Source organism: Lepidochelys kempii, chromosome 1 (assembly GCF_965140265.1).
Source record: "Lepidochelys kempii isolate rLepKem1 chromosome 1, rLepKem1.hap2, whole genome shotgun sequence".
NCBI lineage: Eukaryota > Metazoa > Chordata > Testudines > Cheloniidae > Lepidochelys > Lepidochelys kempii.
Genome location: NC_133256.1, coordinates 31,862,417 through 31,887,436, shown reverse-complemented (window position 1 = coordinate 31,887,436; position 25,020 = coordinate 31,862,417). Strand labels below are relative to the sequence as shown.

At 42.1% G+C, this 25,020-nt stretch overlaps 1 protein-coding gene across 8 annotated transcripts in view; it reads right to left on the bottom strand.

Annotated features, from left to right (window-relative positions):
* YAP1 (Yes1 associated transcriptional regulator) overlaps nucleotides 1-25,020 on the bottom strand; it is a 140,205-nt gene that overhangs the window by 30,220 nt on the left and 84,965 nt on the right. For 4 of the 8 annotated variants that reach the window (XM_073338081.1, XM_073338101.1, XM_073338119.1 and 1 more), the window contains one exon: nucleotides 722-915. In XM_073338081.1, the coding sequence (XP_073194182.1) occupies nucleotides 722-915 (194 nt within the window). The remainder of the gene's footprint in view (nucleotides 1-721; nucleotides 916-25,020) is intronic. The other 4 variants (XM_073338091.1, XM_073338130.1, XM_073338110.1 and 1 more) reach the window with 1 other exon arrangement.

Here is a 25,020-nt window from a genome sequence, read left to right as displayed (position 1 = left end):
CGGCCAGCAGCAGGTCCGGTTCCTAGGCAAGGAAGCCATGGGGCTCTGCGCGCTGCCCCCACCCCAAGCACTGGCTCCGCACTCCCTTTAGGCAGCGGGTGGTGTCTGCGGGGAAGAGCTGCGTGGAGCTGCTTGTGCGTCTCCACCTAGGAACCGGACCTGCTGCTGGCCACTTCCAGGGCGCAGTGCAGTCCACGGTGCCAGGACAGGCGGGAAGCCTGCCCCTGTACCCTGGCTGCACAGCTGATCGGGAGCCACCGGAGGTAAGCTGACACCCCAATCCTCTGCCTCAGCCCTGAGCCCCCCCCCAAATCTGGAGCCCCCTCCTGCACTCCAAACCCCTAATCCCCAGCCCCACCCCAGAACCTGCATCCCCAGCTGAGCCCTGACCCCTCTCCTGCACCCCAACCCCCTGCCCAAGCCCAGAGCCCCCTCCCACACCTGAGCCCCTCTTTCCCGGCACCAGCCCTGAGCTCCCTCACACATCCCAAACCCCTCATCCCCAGCTCCATTGGGTCGCAGGCATCAACAATTTTCTTCCATCGGGTCGCCAAAAAAAAAGTTTGAAAACCACTGGTCGAGAGCTTCTGCTACTGAGGTGACATCATAATGAATGTAGCCAAGTCCTTGTGTGGTCTCTGGTGCTTTACGCTTGCTGGAATTGCCACGTAAGTGCAACAACAAAAACATACAAAAAATATAGTGGAAGTCTGTGTCTAACCTGTGGCCTCACCTGCCGAAGCAGTTCTTGATGCTTCAGTCGCAGCCTCTCTTTCTCCATCTGCAGCTGTTGCAGTCTCATCTGTTGCTGCTGATTGGAGCTGCCCCCGCCCATCACTCCACCTTGAGGACTCTGAGGAGCCAGTGGGGGTGGTTGTTTCACTGGAGCACTTTGGCTGATGCGCTGATTCATAGCTATGGAGTCAAAAGAATAAAATGTACATTTTAAAATGACATTCAAACATACAGGAAAGGAAAGAAAACATGCTGAAAGTAATTTGACAGAACCTGTAACCCACTGCAAACCACGGCACTACAGACCATACACCTGCACTGATTTTCCACAGGTTGCGAGGCAGAAGCCCAAAATAGGCAGATGCTATTGTTGGGGAATCAGAGTATGCTCAAATTTTCAAGAAAGCACGCGCTCAACTTGTACATGCATTTTTTGAAATGCTGTCTCTATGGTTTAAAGGTGGTACCAAAACACAGCTGTTCATTCCAAATGGCAGTAATCCAAACATGAAGATAAAATTTGATGATTTTCACCTCCACTTTTTATAGTTGTTTATTCTCATCTTTAGGACAAGTCCAGGCACATTAAACTCATGTTCTTGAGATGACTCGATATTGCTTTCACAGAACCCTACATATTTAAATGACAAAACACATATTGAATCATCTCATCTCTGTCCTCTTACTTTGAATAATTCCCCGATACATTTTCTAGTTTTAAATGACCCAGTTGATGGTCTTTTATGACTTCCCCTAAGAGACTATTACATAGTAGAATCTTATTGTGTCAAGGAAGCTTTTTACAACAGTCAACCTAATTTTTCCTTCAAATTTCATCCAGTTATACATCCAGTTATACCTTCCTGTGCAATCCTAAGCAATTTTTCACCATCCTTAGTGCTGAAAATTTCAGATATTTGTATGTTCCTACCCTCTGTTCAGCCAACATGTACACACTTAGGTCTATAAATAAAATCAATCCCTCATTTAGAGTTCTTAAAACTCCCTCCCAATTTGTCATTAAGTCTGGTTTTGAAGCACTCAGAACTGAAATGTAATGTGACAGTGGTTTTACTGAAGTCATACAGAACTTCTCTATTCTGTGATGCTTTTCTATGCATCTTCCTCCCCAGCTTCATCCTCTCAGGTCATTCTGGTGATAATTTCTGATGGATGAAGGGAGAAGAAAGATGGTGGTGGCAGAAGACACAGGCTCTAAAATATTAGTTGCAAACAGTTAAGACTTTTTTGAAGTAGCTATTCAATAGTAGAGACTAAGAATCCTCCTCTGTGCCTATGGTATCTGCAGGTTCTCAAACAACAGATTTAGTCTGCACAGATTTTCTGCTGTAGCCAGACTACATTGCTTCAGGGGCAGATTTCAGCACCCCCAGTTGTGAGGATATTTCTTATCATTTTGCAGAGAAAACTGGACATGCAAAGCATGGTCTGAACTCTGAGCATTGCAGCCAAGCAGGATCTTGAAAGGCTGGAGGCTAAGCTGTCTCTGATTCAGAATTAGGCAAGTGACGCTGAGACTCTGGATGTGATGGGCAAACTTTGTTTCACAACTGGTTTTTGAGTCTACAGTAGAACCTTAGAGTTACAAACACCAGAGTAAAAAGAAAAGGAGTACTTGTGGCACCTTAGAGACTAACCAAATTATCTGAGCATAAGCTTTCGTGAGCTACAGCTCACTTCATCAGATGCATCACTTCACTGGATGTAACTCACAAAGCTTATGCTCAAATAAATTGGTTAGTCTCTAAGGTGCCACAAGTACTCCTTTTCTTTTTGCGAATACAGACTAACACGGCTGCTACTCTGAAACCTGTCAAACACCAGAGTTACGAACTGACCAGTCAACCACACACCTCATTTGGAACCAGAAGTATGCAATCAGGCAGCAGCAGAGACCAAAAAAAAGTAAACACGCTACAGTACAACATTAAACGTAAACTGCTAAAAAAAAATGAAGGAAGAACAGCATTTATCTTCTGCATAGTAAAGTTTCAAAGCTATAGTGAGTCAATGTTCAGTTGCAAACTTTTGAAAGAACAACCATAATGTTTTGTTCAGAGTTATGAACAACCTCCATTCCTGAGGTAACTCTGAGGTTCCACTGTATGTCCTTCCTGACCAGTGAAAGTTGGTGAGGGGCCAAGTGCTGTGTTCACAGATGGCACTTGTTAATGCCTTGTTTTAAAGGAATGCAGGCGGGGTGAAAGTAAGTTAAAGGACTTACCAGTATGCTGGAGTCCTGAGCAGGGGGCGTGGCCTCAACCGGAAGAAGCAGGGCCTTAAATCCGTGGGCCCTTTAAATCTTGATTTAAAGGGCCCAGGGCTCCAGCTGCGGTAGTGGCTCCTGGCTGCCACCGCTACCCCGGGGCTCTGGCAGAGCTTTAAAGGGCCTGGGGCTCTGCTGTGGTAGCAGCTGCCAGAACCCCGAGCCCTTTAAAGCTCTGCCTGAGCTCTGCTGCCCGAGCCCTGGGGTAGCGGCAGCGGGGCTCCACTGGTGATTTAAAGGGCCCTGGGGCTCCAGCCACAGCTACTGTCCTGGCCCTTTAAATCCCTGCCAGAGCCCTGGGGTCGCGGCGGCGGGGCTCCGGCGGCGATTTAAAGGGCCCTGGGGCGGTAGCAGCGGCTGGAGCTCTGGGGCCCTTTAAATCCCTGCCGGAGCCCTGCCGCCGCTACCCCAGGGCTTTAAATTGCCATCTGGGAAAGCCGGTCAAGGTATGCCGTACCGGCTCTTGCTGGTATGCCGTACTGGGGCATACTGGCTTACTTCCACCTCTGAATGCAGGGCACACTATGTTTTTAAAGAAACACGTACAACCTCTGCTTAAGAAACCACCCATTGAAACGGTCAACCTGGATAATTATGACAATCTTCCATTCTGAGTTAAGAATAGGAAGAAGGCTAGATGACAGAACTCAGCATCTAGGAGCCTCAGACCTTTGTCAATCTGCTTTTATCTCTAAATGATACTGGTGGTGCGGGTCACTGATCTCCCAGCAATGATTATCAAGAGTCCACGCTGCTTCTGGAGTACCAGCTGTCTTTGAAACCCCTGACTGTGAAGAGTTTAGTCTACTCCCAAAGTACAAGCAGCTTAAGCTAGCTTCCTGTAACTTCCTTCTTTTCTGTCAGAGAGATCCTGAAGGGTAGTTTTAGGCATTTGCTTTTCTGCCCTTATGGCCCTCTAAGGCCCCCCGCTCCCTTTGGGGGGAAATAATACAGGTATATTTCATCATCTTTGCTGTTCAATATGGAGGTTGGGATGATTAGTGAGTAGGAATGGATTTTGCCGTCTCTCCCCACAGAATATGCTGGCAATGCTCAACTCTGAGACTCCATTTTATCTCAGACAGACAGTATGATTGAGCACCTTCCATAGTCTCTGATAGTATATGGGGCATAGATGAGAGTGAGCTGGATGAAGATCAGTTCAGGTTAGATTGAGGTGATGATGGTGGGCTGGGAGAAGCAACCAAAGGATATGGCAAAGATTATATTTGCCCCTCTAACTGAGGGCATGTTTGTCAATAGAGTGCGTGATTTAAGGGGGTGGTGTTTATCGGACAGCAGCTGATGTCATACAGCAGCAGTGACCACAACTTTCTCCACATTTGCACAGATAGTTACAAACTCCTCTCTCAGATGCAGACCATGCAACTAACTGTCATTCACACCTAATCGTTTCAAGTTTAGATGATGCAATGCACTGTTACACGGAACACCTTTAAATCAACCTGGAAACTAAAGCCGACACAGAAGGTAGCAGACTATTGTAAAGCTGGGCATCTCCATGAACACGTGATACCAGAGCTCAAGGATGTGCACTGGTGCTTTTTTTCCCCCGCCTCTTTCCTCTGAGTAGAGAGTATGTACAGAAAGCATCTTCACAAGGGAAAATAGAAAGGTGTGTTCTTAAAAAGCTTTAGGAAACATGAGGTAAAATCCTAGTGAAGCCAAGGCAGTTTTAGTTTCCACGTGTTAGCAGGTTGAAGTGAACTGCAGGCCTCCCGTTAGTGCTTACCTTTACCTGGTAATGTGTTAAAATTACAGTTATCTTGTCTTCGCTGGGATTTTAGCTAACATGTTAACTAAAATGAGGTAACACATGGCATGAACCCACTTTATTTCCTACTCAAGACAAGGTCGAAGAAGCTGATTATGACTTATAAAGCCCAACATAGCTTGGGACCTGCCTACTTGAAAGGCCTGCTTCTTTCCCCATGAGACACTGCCATGGCTGGGATCAGCACAGGTGCCGGAGCTGGAGTTTACTGATTTGTTAGTGGCAAGGACATGCTGCAAACACAGTTACCAGGGCAGGCATTCAGGGAAGCAGAATGGTGGGGATTTTCTTTTATTGGGAAGTGGATTAGAGCTTATGGGAACTGAGGAAGGAGTTTGGTTTTTGGCTAACAGGCTGTTTTGGTGTAATGAAAAGCCAGCTGCTTTGTCTTTGTTTGACCAAATTTTTAATTATAATCTAACAGGGCACCTAGAACAGAGGTTAGGTTTGTTTGTTTTTTAAATAGGAGAAGATACCAGTGACCTCATATTTAGGTTAACACTTTCCCTTATGAAGGATTTTTGTGACTTTTTTAAAAAAAAAAAAAAAAAAAAAAAAGCTTTCACACCTCCACTGGTTGCAGCAGGCATTTGTTATGCAGCTGGGGGAGAATAGCCCTCACAGTAGAGAAGTGCCTTTTCCTCGTCTGTGAAACAAGATACAGATTTAACTGAGTTGTAATCCTTACTTTCTGGCTCCCCCCTTAAATCCCCAGGACCCAACAGTCCATCCTCCATCTAGAGATTCCATATGGAGCAGAAGTGCCCCACTTCCTGGAGTGGGAATGAGAGAAAGCTGTGTCAGACTCCCAACAATCACCCTCTAGACGCAGCACATGGTCACTGTGCCAGTGACTCATTTTCCCCCATGTGGAATTACAGCCTTCTCCTGCTGCCAGCTAAAGTAGTTACCTAAAGTATAAATGGTAGAAGTCTGTGCTGCATTGCTGAAGGTTCATGACAGAAAACCTGCTAATGAAGCATGATGGTGAGATTTTTACAGCTGAAACTTTTACCTTTGTCCTTTAAAATAAACCTAGGAAATTACATCCCCAAAACTATGTTAAAAGAATAGGCTGCAAAGTCAAGTAGTCAAAAGTTAGGAAGTGCCAGATTTTTTTTAGTTCGCAGCCTATGTGGCTGTAGTTCTGCTGCAGTTCAACTCCTTTGTGCATATGCATTATGATACAAACTTTAATTACACTATCACAATACTTTTTTCCACAGAATTCCTGCACATTCACTTAGTAGGTAGGATGCATAAACTGGCCAAATGAAGCCTGCATGGGCAACCATTCTTAAGTCTGGCATTTCCTAGCTTCCAAATGCTTCACTTTGCAACTTAAAGAACATTCATTTAACAGTCTTTTTTGTATGCAATAGGTCTATGTTGAAATCCAAATAAAAAAGCCCAAACATTTATTACTTTCCAGGTTTCCGTGCTCTCTAATATCTGAGGCCACAACTACACTACAGCCGGGATCGAAGGTCTGAGATCGATCCACCAGCAGTCGATTTAGCAGGTCTAGTGAAGACCCGCCAAATCGACAGCAGATTGCTCACCAGTCGACTCCTGTACTCTACCCCCAATGAGAAGAGTAAGGTAAGTCGATGGGAGAAACCGTCGACCCCCCGCAGTGTAGACCCTGCGATAACTCGATGTAAGGTAAGTCGACTCCAGCTACATTATTCACGTAGCTGGAGTTGCACAGAGTAGGTCAACTTACCGTGGTAGTGTAGACATAGCCTCAGATTTGGATTAGTTTCTCAGATGCAGTAACTAATTTCCTTATTCTGAATTTATTTCCTGAGTGCATTTGTAACTTTTCTAAATTCCTTTGCATTATTCTTGTCCTCACTGATAGTTACACCTACCATTTTTAATTTTATCTGCAATTTCAATAACATGCTGTTTAGTCCCTTGCCCAGATCACAAATGAATATGATAAATGACACATATCAATCCCCGTTGGAACTCTCTAGAACACTTTCCACCAACTCATAGTATTTAATATTAACTTTTGTTTACAGTAATTCATTCATGGTTTAAATCTACATGGCACTACTCATATATAAACCATTTTGAATTAATTTTGGGGCATAAAATGTCATAAGACACCACAAAAATTTAGATACATCATGTTCTGCATTCTCTTCATCTTCCAACTTTGTAATTTAAATTTAAAAAAAGCAGTCAAATGTGTCTAACTTTTTTGTTCTTAACCAATTACTTCCCCTTTCCAAAGTCCTGAAATTCCTTTAATTCACATTTTGAAACTGACTAGATTTCAAATTGATAGCGTTCCTGCCAAATGTTACAGTAGAGACAAGGTGGGTAAGAAACACAAGCTTTCAAGATTACACAGAGGTCATCTTCAGGGTTGGGAAATGTACTCAGTATTACAGTTAAACACAAGGTGGAACAGACAGTTTAGCGTAAGTAGTTAACACATTACAAGCTGTTTGGCTATATTCACTTCTTGGACCAGATCCTGTGCTCCACTTAGGACAAAACCCAAGAATTGCCTCCCCTTGTGGGTTCCAGGATTAGCTGCTCCAAGAATCAGTCATTAATAGCGTCTAGAAACTTTATTTCTGCTTTCCTTCCTGATGTGCCATGTACCCAGTCAATAGGGCAGAGGTGGGCAAACTACAGCCCGTGGGCCACATCCGTCTTGGGGAACTGTCCCGCCTGGCCCTTGAACTCCCGGCCGGGAAGGCCAGCCCCTGGCCCCTCCCCCGCTCTCCCCTCTCCCCCGTAGTTATGCTGCCGCACGGGAAGCGTGACTGGCTCTAGCCGGGTGGCGCGGCTGCTAGTCCTGCTGCTCTGAGCGGCATGGTAAGGGGGCAGGGTGGGTGGGTTGGATAAGTGGCAGAGGGTCCCGGGGGCCAGTCAGGGGACAGGGAGTCATTGGATGGGGTGGAGGTTTCGGGGGGTGGTCAGGGGACTGTGAACCAGGGGGGTTGGATAGGTATGGGAGTCCCGGGGGGCCTGTCGGGGCAGGGGTGTCAATAGGGGTCAGGGCAGTTGGGGGCAGGGGGGGTGGATAGGGGGTGGGGTGCCAGGAGGGGGCAGTCAGGGCACAAGGACCACGGGGGTTTGGATGGGTCGGAGGTTCTGAGGGGGGCAGTCAGGGGGTGGAAAGTGGGATGGGGTGGGAGCCAGGCTGTTTGGGGAGGCATAGCCTTCCCTACCCGGACCTCCATACAGTTTCGCAACCCTGATGTGGCCCTTGGGCCAAAAAGTTTGCCCATCCCTACAATAGGGGGATAGTTGAAATATGCCATTATTACTGAGTTTTCTATTTTTTATAGCCTCTCTAATCTCCCTGAACATTTCACAATCACCGTCCTGGTCAGGTGATCCATAGTTAGGGCCCTACCAAATTCACTGGTCCATTCTGGTTAATTTCACAGCCAGAGGATTTTTTAATTGGTCAATTTCATGACTGCAGATGTTTACATCTAAAATTTCAGGGTGTTCTAACCATGGGGGTCCTGACCCAAAATGGGATGGGGGGGGGGAAGAAGGAAGGGAGGGAATTGCAAAGCTCTTATAGTAAGGGGGTCCCAAGATTGCCATCCTAACTTCTGTGCTGCCTTCAGGGTTGGGCTAGAGGAAGTGCCCAGAGGTGGGTAGGTGCCAGGAGTTCCTGCTGCTAATCCAGGCCAGTGGCAGATTAAGGTAGGGCCCCCTGGCCAATTCGTGGCCCCCGCCCTGCCCGCAAAAATGGATGCTCCAGCCCCGGCAGTAACCCCTACCTGGTCACTCCAAGTCTCGGCTGCAGTTGCAAGGGCTGAAGTCTCAAGCCCCGGATGGAGACACGGGAGAGTGGGTGGGGGCGTTGGAAACCTCAAGCCCAGGTTGCCCCAAACCTCAGATGAAGTGGAGTGGGGCAGAAGCCCCGAGCCCAGGCTCCCCTGCCTGCAGCTGCTGGGAGCAGAAGTCCCCAGCCCTGACAGCAGCCACAGGGGGAGGAAGCTTCATGCCCGGAGCCAGAAGTGGTGGCAGAAGCCCAGAGCCTGGGCTGCCTCAGCTGCAGCCTTTGGGAGCAGAAGCTCCCAGACCGGCAGGAGCTGCTGGGGAATGAAGCCCTGAGCTCTGTGCCCAAAGCCGCAGCAGAAGTGGGCAGAAGCCCAGAGCCCAGGCTGTCCGGACTGTCACTGACAGAAGCCCCAAGCTTGGCGCCAGGAGCCACATGGGAGGGGACGGAAGCCTGGAGCCCAGCTCCCAGGCTGCTCCAGCACAGAAGTGTCCCTCCACAGCCCAGCCAGACTAAAAGGGAGGAGCCCCAGGCTCCCAGCAGCACAGGGAGATCAGATTTCATGGGGAATGGCAGATTTCACAGACTGTGACACATTTTTCACGGCCATGAAATTGGTAGGGCCCTATCCATAGTGTGTACCTACTGCTGCACTTTTATTATTCAAGCATAGAATTTCTATCCATACAGATTCTGGGATACAGTTTGATTAATATTTGACTCTACGCCTTCTTTCACATATAGTGCCACCCCCCCGCCAGCACAACCTATTCTGTTATTCCTATATATTTTGTAACCTGGTATTAGTGTCCCATTGATTGTCATAATTCCACCATGTGTCTGTGATGCCTATTATATCAATATCCTCATTTAATACAAGGCACTCAAGTCCACCCATTTGTAGTATTTAGACTTCTAGCACTTATAACATTTGCCACTGTTTATTGTCTGCCTTCATGTGAAGTAAATGAATGGGACTCTTTCATTTGAATGTTTCTCTTCAGTTCCTACCCGTACTTTATCAACTTCTAACCTCTCTTCTTTACTAGAAAAATTCCCGTTAACAGATCCCCCCATGGGATGTTTCTGTCTAAATCATGTGCTCCTCCACACCTGTTGGCTTTCCCTAAGCCCCCTTCGATTAAAAACTTCTCTATGACCTTCTTAATTTTACATGCCAGCAATCTGTTTCCTTTTGATTTAGGTGGAGCCCATCCTTCCTGTATAAGCTCCTCCTTTCCCAAAAGGCTCCCTAGTTCCTAATAAACTTAAACCCTTCCTCCCTTACAACATTGTCTCATCCACACATTGAGACCCTGCAATTCTGCCTAACTGACCTTGCATGTGGAATTGGAAGCATTTCAGAAAATGCTACTATGGAGATCCTGGACTTCAATCTCCTTCCTAGTCCTCTAAATCTGGCCTCCAGGACCTCTCTCCTAAGCTTTTTCTATGTCATGTACCACAACCACCAGTGCTCCTCCCCAGCACTACACATAAATCTGTCTAGATGTTTTGAGAGATCTGCAGCCTTTGCACCCGGCAGGCAATTCACCATGTGGTTCTCTCATTCATCAGAAACTCAGCTATATTTCTAATGATCGAATCCCCCATTCCAATTACTTGCTTCTTCCTTGTAACTGGCCCCGTCCCTCAAAGAGGTATCCTCAGTGTGAGAGGATCCCATGACATCATCTGAAAGGATCCAATGACATCATCATTTCTCTCTTCCAATTTGACGTTCTCCTTCCCTGAGATTTTCATCCTTCCCAATGGCACAGAGGCTGTCAAACTGGGGGTGAGACTGCTCTACTGTGTCCCAGAAAGTCTCATGTATGTATCTACGTGTCCCTCAGCTATTTCAGCTCAGCCACTCTGGTCTCAGGAGCCCGTACTCTGCCTCTAAGGGCCATGAGCTCCTTGCACTGAATGCACACACACACCACCTGCCCACAAGACAGGGATTCATACATATTGCATTCAATGCAATAAACTGGATAGCTCCCACTCCACTGTGGACTTCTACCTGCATTCTTTTTCCTCTTGCAGCTTCTTTTTTTGGGGGGTGGAGTGGGCTATTGGCCTAAGTTTAGAGAATGCTAGGTGTATCTCACTCCCTCGCAAAACTCCCATTTGCTCCTTCTGTTCACTAGCTCCTCTTTAGGAGCTGGATTTTTAAACACTTGTTCTCTCCAAGTAGCCCCGCCCCTTGGTTAACAGATCCTAAAGGGATGAGGGATCAAAGCTTTTTTAAGAAGCTCTCAACCTTGCCTAGCAAGGCACTAGGCTCAGCACACAGCCCCGCCAAACAGTCCCCATTATACACTACGGTCAAGCAGCAAGCGCACAAACAGACAGCAAACTCACCACAAGGGTAACATAGGTGCTACTCCTTTCCATATGGCAACAGGTTCTTCTGAGCTATTCGGGTGGCCCATTCCATCATGTGATGTAGCTCTCTAGTGGATTATCCTTGTTTGGTGAAGACAGTGTTAAGGTATATACCGTTGCCTTTCTCCTCTGAGCATATTCTGTGGTATCTGAGTGCCTGACTGTAGGTAACAGATTTCTCGGTACGTTTGAAGTAGTTACTGGTATTAAAAGTATGTGTGGTGATCCGTGGGCTTTTTGTACATAGTTGTCTGTATGTTTCTATTGTTGAAGTTGATCATGGCGGCCAGTAAGTTGACGCTACTGAGGGAGTATTCCAGAGAGAGTTTAATGGATGGGGTTGAAGTTGTGGTGGAAATCTATGAGGAAGTTTCATCTTCTGTCCAAAGGATGAAAATATCATTGATGTATCTCAGGTATATCATTTGTTTCATGGTGCATTTGTCCAGAAATCCCTCCTCTTCCTTAGGAAGAGGTAGCATACTGGGGAGCCATCCTAGTACCCACAGCTGTTCCCATGGTTTGGACAAAGTGTTGGTTGTTGAATGTAAAATTGATATGGGTGAGGATGAAATGGATGAGTTTGGTGGTGGGTTTGGGGTGGATATCTGAGGGTTGTCCATTGTCTAGGTACTCTAGTAGATATTTGAAGCAAGCAGTGATGCGGTCATTGTGACAGATATTGGTGTATGGGAAGGTGACATCGATGGTGGCAAGAATGGTGATCTGAGGTAGGTTGTCAAAGTAGCGGAGTTTCTGAAGATAATTGGTTGTGTCCCAGAGGAAGCTGGCCCTTTGTGTGGTGAGTAGTTTGAGGATGTTTCTATGAGTCCCGATATTCCTTCACTAAAAGTTCCATGGCCAGATATGGTTGGTCTGCCTTGGTTCCATTGATTGTGTATATTGGGAAGTATGTAGAAGGTCCATGGAGTGAGGAGTCATGGGGGATGATGATGTAGAGTTTCTCCTAGAGTTGTTTGGGGAAGGATTTGATGATACCCATTAATTCCTGGGTAAATTGTGGTCTTCGAGTTCTTTATAGTAGGTGGTGCCAAACAATCTGTTCCACTTTGTATTTAGCTGTGACACACTGAATACCTTTCCCAGACCTGAAGAAGAGCTCTGTGTAACCTTCAAAGCTCTCTCACCAACAGAAGTTGGTCCAGTAGGAGATATTACCTCACTCACCTTTTCTCTCTAAGATTCTGGGACCAATATGACTACAAGAACACTGCATACAAAATTGCTACAGTACTCAGAGGTGCTGCTTACTGAGATTGAAATGTATAATCAAAGTTAAGTTAATGCAAGATGACTTATATTGACCTGTGTATATGTTTGCACTCAAAATTGTCTCCCACCAACGTAAGTGCTGTTACGGAAACACAGTAACACCACCTCCGCAAATGGTACTGAGCCGTGGTCATCGTACTGTGGTCAATGAGGTGCAAGTGTAAACCACTGTGTGCACTATGTCATCTCTAACAGTCCTCCAGAAGCTGTCCCACAATGCCTGCCTGTCTCTGCTCTGGTCACAATTGTGAACATTGCTGCCCAGAGGTCACAGAGACCAGAAGCCATATCCACTTTAAGATCCCCATGTGTATAGCCCAGCTTGGTAAGTACAACTAGGAGCTCTCCCTTGTTGTGTGAAGACATACCACAAGGCTAGGGAGGCTGTAACGGGGTCGGCATCCGCCTCTTGCGAGCACTCCCTTTCTCTGGGCAATAGTGCCTGCAAATAGTACTTTTTGTGGGGCAGCCCCCTTTGGTTGGTTGGGTGTGAACCTGCTTTTGATTTTAGTTCTTGTATCAGGGTGGAACACACCTCTTGTGAGCGCCCCCCAGCCGATGGCTCTCTCAGCAGGTCTTCCGCAGCTCAGCCCTCTGGTCAAGCCATACCCTTCCAGTGTATACAGTCCAAGTTCTCATGTTGGCCCTGGTATGAGGCCGTAGCTCTAAGGCTTCTCCCAAAGGCACACCCTTCTTCAACCACCCAGCCAGACCCCATCTCAGTACCCAAAGCTGATGGTGTTTCAGCAGGCCTCCCTGGGCTCAGTCTTTAACCAGACCAGCTATACCCTTGCTGGCCTGGCCAGGTTCTGTGCTCAGTGCCCCTGGGCTTCAGCCTGCCTGCACTGACCTTCCGCTAGTCCTGTTGTTCTTCCTGCCAGCCAGGCACCCGGTCTTCAGCAGCCTTTCCTGGGCTCGGTTCTGTCTGGTGAGTTCTCTGCAATGAGCTGTTTGTCTAGTCAGCAAGGCACCCGGACCTTCCTCTTTGAGCTCTACACTGCAACCGAACTTCTCTGCACTACTGCTTCTCTTATATAGAGCCCTTCTGGTCCCAGATTGGCTGCTCCTCTGCAACTACTTCAGACTGCCTGGAGGACCTCTCTCTGCTCTATTCTGGGACAGGGTGACACAGGGCTGCGAGGCCTCCAGCAGGGGCCCTTTGCATCTAGTCCACCCTGCCACAGAGGCCAACAGTTGATCTGGTGCTGAGTAAGAGACCTGCTGCTTTTACAATGAGCTGCATGCCATACTTGGTGGAGACCCCACCACGAGCCCTCAGGAGTTATAGTGGGGGAGGAGGAGCAAGAGGGACATGTGGCAGGGGAGTCCAGCTCTGTCGCAAGCCAGGATCTTCTTGAGGCTCCACTGTAGTCTAGACACTCCCAGCAGTCAAGCATGGACGAGTTCAATCCAAGGGAAGAACCTCAGGTAAGTATCTGCATGCATTCTCCTTTAAAATGTTGAATCGTGAAGTGGAAACTGGCCCAACCCCAAGTTAGCAGAACACAGCTATTGACTTTTCATTGTTTTACTCATATGAGAAGAGGCAGAGGCACAACCAACAGAGGCAGGGTTGTCATCTGCTTTTCGTTCCCCTCTAGGGTTAGGTGGGGAGAGAAGGCATGCAGAACAGTTTATGTACCCAGGGCTGTGTCTTGTAGCTTCCTAGGAGATCTCGGTGAAATTTTCATGGAGATAATTGGCAATCCTCTTGTAAAGATTTCTAGGGACGTCTGCCTTCTTCCTCCACAGTAGAACACTTCCCCATGCCACTCCTTGATGACTTTAGCAGGCACCATTTCAGTAAATGGGCTAGTGGCATGGAATGCAACTTTGGAATGCCAGCATCAGCTGTGTGTTTTCTGTACTTCTGTGACCCTCAGGAGTGAAATATCAGCTAAAATCACCACCGCCTGTGGAAAATAGTGCCAATACTCAGTGCCTTTACCCTATACTTGTACTCATACAAACAGGGGCCGAAATGTTATTGTTTTATGCAACCAAACAATCCCCTCCTCATTTCCACCTCTCAGCTCTGGAGGGCCATACTCACCATGGTTGTGGCTGGAGAGTGGTGCTGTGCAAAGGCAGTCTAAAGCTGAAGTGTCAGTAAGCATATCTTATTTAAAAGTTTTATGGGAATAAGAAGGAGTTCTGAATCTTATCTTATGCTTTCTGTTGTGACTATAAATACAATGATACATCTGTCTATTTTATCTTTAGCTGCTGCATTATGGCCTTGAGGGGGGCTCCCCCCACACGCTCGGAACGCCTGACCCTGATGAAGAGAAAAAGGAGACTAGGGAGGACACGTTCAGTGAGATCCTGCAAGCCAGGATTATGAACTGTGGGCCTGGAGGTTGAATATAGCAAGACAGTCTGTAGAAAGAAAGAAAAAGCTGACAGGCAAAAGGCCTAGGAATTGCAGCAGGAAAAGGAGACGGAGATGCACCAGGACATAATGGGGCTTTTCAGGCAGCAAACACAGATGCTGCAGGCGCTTGTTGACTTACAGGTTCAACAGACATGGGCTTGCCTCCCTTTTCAGTCAATGGAAAAGTCCATTTCAGCAGTGTTCCAGGTGGCACCATAAGCTGCATCCCTACCCCTACAATATCATACCATGGGACAGTAAGGAAAACTACAGCTTCACAAACAATGGCCGAGAGTGGCATGATTGGTGTATGTTTGACAGAAATAGACTGGAACTTTTTTTACTATTCTACTTTTAAAGCTCTGTTCCATTAATTTATAAGTTTGCACTGTATTGTTTAACTGTACATTTTTTGCAGTGTTTTTGGTATACAATACTTTTTATTTTTTGGAAATAAATTCATCTTTATTACTTCATAACATATATGGCAGACTGCCTAATGCTAGTCAAAGCACATTACTTGTAACAGAACAGGACCACAGAACTCATTGTTGCATCCGATGAAGTGAGCTGTAGCTCACGAAAGCTTATGCTCAAATAAATTGGTTAGTCTCTAAGGTGCCACAAGTACTCCTTTTCCTTTTGCAAATACAGACTAACACGGCTGTTACTCTGAAACAGAACTCACCGGTTCAGTTAAAAACTCACTGTACATTTGTAATTATTATACTAACCATCACATAATTCATAGCGTCATTAAAAGTGTGATATATTCATAAATGTATGCCAAGCGCTGCACAACTCCTAACAACCCCCAAACTTCAGGGCCAGGTATAGCACTGTCCAGCACAGCACATTACCATGGCTGACAAAGTACTCTTTTAAGGCTTTCCTCAGCTGCATAGCTCTGCATTGAGATCTTCTAATTGCCCTTATCTCTGGCTGTTCAAAGTCAGCAGACAGCCACTCCAACTCCACCCCAGCAGCAACTTTCCCTGCTTTGCCTCACAGATATTATGCAGGACACACCAGGCAGCTAAACTACTGAGCCAGCAAAACCACAATTGTGATTACGTGTTTAATCCAAACACCCTACTGATAAGTCAGAAACTAAATACATAAAAGATAAATATTGGATCAGATAGTATTCTACTTTAAGAGACAATCAGCAGCCTCTGGGCTCAATGTGAAACCCGTAATTAATAGATCTAGGTAGCAAAAATAATCAAATCAATATGGTCATTTAACTTAAGTCTTTTGAAACATCCTTACTGGATAAAGAATATTTTCAGAAAATTTTATTACAGAAGTTATACTCTATTTTAAATGTCATTAGCAGACAGACATTAACTTTTGAAATGTTAAATACTCCACCCTGGTTACAGGTGATTTAGAATAAGGGCAATTTAAAATCACTTGATTAAAAAACAAAATACTGATTTTAATCAGGTCAAACCTTTGTATAACTTTCCAAAATTAAGCTACTTTTAGGTTAAAATTTACAATGAACTAAACCATAAATGCTTTTGATCCTGCAACCGTTTCTGCATTAATCACAATTATTTTTTGTAATCGCCTGACAGCCCTATTTATCAGTTTTGTTGTTTCTCACAGTAAGGCTGTTAAATTAAGAGCATGGACTTTGTCTCTTTCCAGCACAGATGAGCATTTTTAAATGTGAAACTTCTTAGTAGGAAAAAAACCTCTGTAAAATCTGACATTCCACTAACAGTAGGAAACTAACTGAAGAAACAAGTACAAATCATCCACATAACCAATTTTACTCTAATATGGGAAGAACTAGAACAAAATTTAAGTAAAAATTTGAAAATTAAAAATTATACTTATTAAAATTTTGTTTTTTATCCACCATGATTGCAGCTAACATAAAAAGAAAGAAAACTTTTAAATTCAAATAATGACTTTAACAAGTACATTATTTTTAATTTTCAGGAGCAAAAAAAAAAAAATCAGAATTTACTGCTTACAATTCTGTTTTCAAACAGGATATTTAATACTAGGAGCTGGGTGAATTGATTTAAATCACCATGTGGAAAGTCTCAATTTAAATAATCAATTTTAATCAACTTTTCCATTTGTACTTCAGTTATTATCTAAAGAAAGTTGCATTCTCTCATTGGTTGGCGTAACCCTTAAAAGACCTTGATTTACAACTAAATAGCGCCTTTGCATTACATTTGGTTCATCTTTTTGCTACCTAAGAGGGTACACACTATAACTAGATACATTTATTGGAGAAACTATATAGCTTAATATTTTCAAATTCTTTTAAACTGAACTTTTAGAACATTTAGAATGTTATTTTGCTTTTTTAATAGATAATTAACTTTTTGCTCATTACTTGTGTCAAGCTGCATTTGGAGGGTAACAGGAATTTTAATAGACACACTACAGCATATAAAATGTATTTTGATTAAAATCTTTTGATAAGAGAAGTTTATGTATCCAAAATAGGTTTCACATTTAAAACTAAATGATTTATTAAGCAGAAGGATTAACTCTAGTCAGTGAATTAAACTGATTATTTCAGGTCAGCCTGGGAAAATTTTCAAATATGTCTAAGTAAAAGTGACTGGAGTTTAAATTCCTCATCTTGCCTAAGTCTCTTGAAAATGAGACAGATTCTTAAGTTGCTTAGGCTGACCTATTGTGCCCTATTTATAAAGCTTGACTTCAAACGGTAGATGTTTTTCTCCTGATTCTTTCTTTATATAGAAAGATTCTGATAGAGTCTCATGGATTCAGCGTATTTATTTAAACCTTTAAAAAGATTATAAATCTAGGCCGTAACACATTTTGTATTAAATTCAGCTTTCATTTTAAACAATTTTAAAAAATAAAAATGTTTAATTTAAACAACAAAAATAAAATAAATCCAATTTAAATAACAAAAACATTTTTAAAAAATCATTGATTTATCCACCATGACTAGCAGTGAAGACACCTTGCTTCAGGCAAAAGGACAAGGAAAATTAACAAGTTTTTATAATCTTTAAAACTTTTAACTCTTAATTACATACCCAAAGTATCACCTTGGGGCAAGCTTTTGTTTTTGCTCTAAATATTCAAATAAGAAACAGTGACTGTGGATAAAAGCTTTGTGACTAAGCAAGGAAAGAGTGCTGAAATCTGCACAGTAAAAGCTACCTAAATAAGCTTTATCAATATGATCTCACGTAAGCATCTTTGTTTTTGTGCACCTTGATTGCCACTTACAGACTGAAATGGTCTTGTGATGATCCTTACATACATAGCTAATTTTAAATGGCTTTAATTCAAAGGCAAACAACGTCATTTATCTATTAGAGCTGGAATTTATCAGTTTCCTGGTGTATCCGGTTTCTTACCTTTCTTGGGTATGGAAAGCATTTAAATATGGGGCTCTGCACCCATACAGGGCAGGCAGCAAAGACCTCACAGGCAGAAAAGGAACAAACATGGCTTTGTTTCTAGGGGAAGAGAAGAGAATTTGGGGGAGGGGAACTGGTTTTTTTTTTTTTTTTAAACAGGCAACTGGAGACAATATAAAGTTTTTCTGTGTTATGCACTCACAGCTTACCTCATGGCTTACCTCAATGATCTGTTGACTACAGTCAGTTCTAACATATACCATGTGTTTTGGAATGGTTTGAGGGTGCTGTTTAAATATAAGGCATTAACTGTTCTATCCTCACTCACCAACAAATAGCATCTACTTGCAGTAGATAATGAATAATTGACAGCTATGGGAAGTTTTAGACCACCCTTCACTTATTTTAACGAGAAAAATGGGGTAAACACATTGCTCACTGGCTTTTCAAAGAGCAAGACAGAGAATTATTACAATTCACAGACATAAGGGGCCAGTTCTCTGCTGGTGTAATCTGGCACAGCACTGTTGTTAGTTTACAGCCACAGCAATTCCTCCTGCAGATTTGTGTTCAAGGACCTTTCTAGGTAATCAATAAGGAGAATAGGGAAAATGAAGTCAAATATTCATCTGTGTATTAATCACTTCACCCTTCAAAAGTCAAGCCACCTCTACTCTCCAAATTTATTATTTAAAAGGAACACCATCAGCTTACAAAAGGTCACACTATGGTCTAAAAATTACTTCTCTATTTTCTCAGTTTATTTTGTGCATTTGACAGCATTTTGTGAATATAAACACACAATATTTAGTGCCCTTTTCACATGACAAAGATGATTTTTTTTCTTAATAGGAAAATGTGATTGTACAGACAAAAGTTACCAGTGGGATTGGTAGAAAGTTGTATCAAAACTCTTTAACACATATTTCAAGTGTGCCTTTTTACAAAAGTTTGGTACTGCAATTTGTTGTTTATGAAAGATGTAAGTCATCCTTGTGAATCCCTTTACAGCATATTTTCATATGATCATAGAAATGTAGGGCTGGAAGGGACTTCCAGAGGTCACCTAGTTCAGTGGCTCTCAACCTTTTCAGACTATTGTACCCCTTTCATGAGTCTGATTTGTCTTGTGTACCCTCAAGTTTCACCTCACTGAAAAGCTACTTGCTTATAAAATCAGACATAAAAAACACAAAAAAGTGTCATAGCACACTATTACTGAAAAATTGCTTACTTTCTCATTTTTACAATATAATTATAAATTAAATCAATTGGAATATAAATATTGTACTTACACCTGAGTGTATAGTATAAAGAGAAATATAAACAAGTCATTGTATGAAATTTTAGTTAATACCGACTTTGCTAGTGCTTTTTATGTAGTCTGTTGTAAAAGTAGGCAAATATCTAGATGAGTTGAAGTATCCTCTGGAAGACGTCTGGATACCCCTAGTTGAGAACCACTGATCTACTTCATCCAGAGCTGAGGCAGGACCACAGTTATACTTAGACCATCTCTAACAGATATTTGTCCTCTATCCTATTCTTTAAAACCTTCAGTGATGGGGGTTCCACAACCTCCCCTTTGGTAACCTTTCCACTACCTCACCATCCTTATTCTATCTTCAGTGGACATTGAGAACAACTGATCAGTCCTCTTTATAACACCCCTTAACATATTTAAAGACTTATCAGGTCCCCCTCATAGATTTCTTTTCTCAGGACTAAACATGCACAGTGTTTTTAAGCTTTCCTCCTAGATCAGGCTCTCTACACTTTTTGTTGCTCTCCTCTGGACATTCTCCAATTTGTCCCTATATTTCCTAAAGTATGGTGCCCAGAACTGGACTAGAACTTCAGGTGAGGCCTGACCAGTGCAAAGTACAGCAGAACACAGTTACCTCCCATGTCTTATATATAAGCCCCTTCGTTTTCAGTTTAAACCAATTTTTACCAAAACAAAAACAAACAAAAAAAAACAAAAAAACCCTGGGTTTTACAAAAAGTATGTTCCCCCCCCCCCGATTTTCACCCTACAAAATAAAAATAATTTATTTTATTAGGAAAATACAATGCACAAGATATATGCATTACAATACATTAGTCTATGTGTATATGCAAAGCTGTCCATTGAAATAAAGCTATGTATTAGTCTAGAAGATGCATACAAACAGGTATAGACGCAAGCTCTGAAGTGCGTGCACATCTGAACGGACTGATGAATCTCATGCCACCACGTAAACATTTCAAGCTGTTAGCAGATAACAGTTTAAAGATCTGATACACCAACATGGGAACAAAATGAAAATCTGTATAAAAATATGTTTCAGAACACAAGGAAGTATTCGAAAGTTTTACAAAAATAAAAACAGGAAGGAAAGGATGAAGTTCAGTACACGTCCGGCAAATGGTGTGACCCAATTATTAAATGTAAATATGTATAGGCTAATAGTTCTAAGTTTACAACAGTAAACTGTTCATTCAAATGAAAAGTTTTATTTGGGGATTAGAGAGATATTGTTTTCTTCAACTTGGAGGTGGTATTATGTTTTGAGTTCTGTTTTAGTTCTACAGCAAGCCACACTGAATTCATTATTCAGAGCATTAATCTACTGAATACTTTTTTCCCATCCTTATATCCACCAAAATAAACCCTGATATTTACCCAGAAAAATTAAGTTTTTCCTACAGGTTTTCACCTATTTTTGTTGTTATAGTAATAAACACCGATAAATAAAAATTAGGGCTGTCAAGCAACTAAAGAAAGCAATCGCGATTGCTGTTAAATAATAGAATACCATGTATTTAAATATTTTTGGCTGTTTTCTACATTTTCAAATATATTGATTTCAATTACAACACAGAATACAAAGTGTACAGTGCTCACTTTATATTTATTTTTGATTACAAGTATTTGCACTGTAAAAAACCCCAAAAGAAATAGTATTTTTCATTCATCTAACACAAGTACTGTAGTGCAATCTCTTTATCATGAAAGTTGAACTTACAAATGAAGCATTCTGTACCAAAAACGTCATTCAAAAATAAAACAATGTAAAACGTCAGAGCCTACAAGTCCACTCAGTCCTACTTCTTGTTCAGCCAATCGCTTCGACAAACAAGTTTCTTTACATTTACAGCAGATAAAATGCTGCCTGCTTCTTCTTTACAATGTCACCTGAAAGTGAGAACAGGCACGTGCCAGATGCGCTAAAGATTCTTAAGTCCCTTCACGCTTCAACCATCATTCCAGGGGACGTGTCCATGCTGATGACGAGTTCTGCTCGATAACTACCCAAAGCAGTGCGGAACGATGCATGTTCATTTTCATTATCTAAGTCAGATGCCACCAGGAGAAGGTTGATTTTCTTTTTTGGTGGTTCGGGTTCTATGGTTTCCACATCGGAGTGTTGCTCTTTGAAGACTTCTGTAAGCATGCTCCACACCTCATCCCTCTCAGCTTTTGGAAGTCACTTCAGATTCTTAAATCTTGGGTCGAGTACTGTAGCTATCTTTAGAAATCTCACAGGGGTACCTTTTTTGCATTTTGTCAAATCTGCAGTGAAAGTGTTCTTAAAATGAACAACATGTGCTGTGTCATCATCCGAGACAGCTATAACGTGAAATATATGGCAGAATGCAGGTAAAACAGAGCAGGGGACACACAATTCTCCCCCAAGGAGTTCAGTCACAAATGTAATGCATTTTTTTTTTTTAATAGCATGGAAGCATATCCTCTGGAATAGTAGCCGAAGCATGAAGGGGCATACGAATATTTAGTATATCTGGCAAGTAAACACCTTGCAATGCCTGCTACAAAAGTGCCATGCAAATGCCTGTTCTCACTTTCTGGTGACATTGTAAATAAGAAAATTGCAGCATTATCTCCTGCAAATGTAAACAAACTTGTTTGTCTTAGCAATTGACTGAACAAGAAGTAGGACTGAGCGGACTTTTAGGCTCTGACATTTTATGTTATTTTATTTTTGAATGCAGTTATGTAAAAAAAAAATCTACATTTGTAAGCTGCACTTTCATGACAAAGACTGCACTACAGTACTTGTATTAGGTGAACTGAAAAATACAATTTCTTTTGTTTAACATTTTTACAGTGAACATATTTGTAAATCAAAAATAATATACCCTTCAATTTCAATTACAACCCAGAATACGATATATATGAAAATGTAGAAAAACATCCAAAATATGTAATAAATTTCAATTGGTATTCTATTGTTTAACAATGCGAGTAAAACTGCGATTAATCGCGATTAACTTTGAGTTAATCGCATGAGTTAACTGCAATTATTTGATAGCCCTAATAAAAATAAAAACGGAAAATAAAGGGCCTTAAATATAGCACACTTTTGTTAATACATCCCAGAATATTAGCCTTTTTTACAACGGCACCACACTTTTGGCTCATATTCAATTTGTAACCCACTATTAACTCTGATCCTTTTCTGCAGTACTACCCGCCAGCCAGTTATTCCCTATTTTGTATTTATGCATTTGAGTTTTCCTTATTAAGCGCAGTACAATAGAACAGCAGTGTTATTAGTTGACTGGTCATCCACACACCTCATTTGCAACCAGAAATAAGCAATGAGCAGCAGCAGAGGGGGGAAAAAAGCGCAAGTACAGTACAGTACTAAAACAATAAAGGGAAAGTTTTAAAAAGATTTGATAAGGTAAGGAAACTGTTTCTGTACTTGCTTCATTTAAATTAAGATGGTTAAAAGTTTTTCTTCTGCATGGTAAAGTTTCAAAACTGTATTAAGTCAATGCTTAGTTGTAAACTTCTGAAAGTTTTGTTTTGTTCAGAGTTACAAACATTTCAGTGTTATGAACCTCCATTCCTGAGTTGTTCATAATGCTGAGATTCTACTGTACTTTGCACTTGTCTTTTGTTTGTTCTTATCTTTCAAGGAAAACAAAATGTTTTTCATAAACCAATATTATGAACACTAAGTTAAAATGAGCACAATAAAGTGCTTTCACTGTTAGCAACTCTGTTTTGCAGATTAATTTTAATACCCTGGAATTTGGGGGAAAACTGGATGAAGACTGATGCTTAAACCTATCTCTAGTTATATGGTCTCACAGTAGGCAATTTTAAAAGATAAGTAACCACTGTACACATTCCTGTATTGAATATTTGGTTGAGACTTTTTCCTACTATGTCTATTCTTCTAATAACTTATCCACACCTAGGACTTCAATACATTACATCTGCCATTCTTATTTATGTTCAAGTGAGATTTGGTTTCTTTTAGTTCGTCTGTTACTAGGGCAGTAGATATTTTGAGAATATGAAATGAATGTAGGCAGGTTTTTGAAATCTTAGCTTTCTTTAAACAAGGCTGCCATTGTTTGCAAACATCAAGAACGAACTGTCCCTTTTGTATCCTAAAACAGTATAACAGGATTTGTGGCCAACTTCCATGATTTTACATTATCAATGATTGTCCTGTTACCCCTAATTAATTTATAACTAAACCCAGGAAAAAATGCTGTTGCAATTGGTTCACCGACTTCTAGGTTTGATTGTATGTGGCACTGAACAGTAATCTGGTGGAGTACACTCACTCCACTACTTTAAATTTCACAAAAGACTTGCATTTTGTATAGCACAGGCAGGCAGAAACAATTCAAATACAAACAAGATTGAGCAGCAAGTGCAAATGGCTATAATCTGTTCCTGAATGATGTGACATCTATGCAGTTCAAAATAAACTAAAGTTTCTTTAAACTCCTTCAGATACCTGAGTATTATTTAAAAACTGAATTTTCAGAACAATTTAAAATAGACATTTGTCCTTGTTGTAATATCGATATAACTGAAAGGATTTGACATGCCTCCAAAGAATGCCCTTACTTCCTACGTTTGTGACAAAGGAGTGCTAGTCAGTAGATGAATGTACATGATAGACTGAGAAAAATAACACTCATTCGATAGTATATAGAACTTGGCCTAAGACAAGTAGAAATATAAGTTTAGATGATTCAGTGGGCCTGATTTTCGGCTGATGTAAATCAATTTAGCGCTCAGCTTAAGATCTAGCAAAACATACATATCATAATTCATTCTCAATATTAAACAAATGAGAATATAACAATTTCTTACACATAATAGTATTAGTTGTCCTCATTTTCTTTTGTGCACTCACACACTACACATCACTTCCTATTTCACAAATTAGGCCAGAAGAGAGACTAGATGGCAGCTTCCAGTCTCTTCATTTAATTAAAAATTAATTGAAAATTAAGGTGATTGTACTTTTTAAAACAGTACAGAAATTTCCTTTAATGACTATGTAGTTATTTATAAATTAATGTACAGCACTTATATACCAAGAGTCCAACAGTAACAGCTGGAATATGTGAAAATGCAAGAAATCTGAAGCTCAAAGAAAATCACTAAAAGTTTTGTAACGTTTTAGGTAGCACCATTTCGTAACGAACACGATATATAAGATTGCACTCCATAGCCTTGCTCTCAGAAACAGTACTGAACATGAATGAAGCTACTACAGCTTTCTACCCTCCTGTTGTAGTTACGGTGTAAAAGTTATATACACAGTTGAAGCAATACGATTAAATACTAACAATCTCAGTGAGAGTCATGCACCCTCAATCTCCTTCCCAATCCAAGGTCACTGTCTTGTTCTAAAACGTGCAAAGCTGCTGTCCACACACATTTGGTACTGATACAAATACTTCTGTTAGGGGTGTGATGTTTTTAACCTAAATAGTTATACTGGTACAGTCCCCAATGTGGATGCAGTTACAGCAGTAAAACAGTGTAGCTTATTCCCCTTCTCATACAGGAATAGCTATTCTGACAAAGTACTTTTATATACCTAACACTACAGCCACACTAAGGGCATACAGTTATATCAGTGTGGCAGCTGGGGCTGCTCTGTAGTGCGCCCCCCTCCTCCCCCCCGGGCCAAGTACGGTACTGGAGGCATTTCCTGCTGTAGTCCATAAGGTTTGGTCACCTGCTTG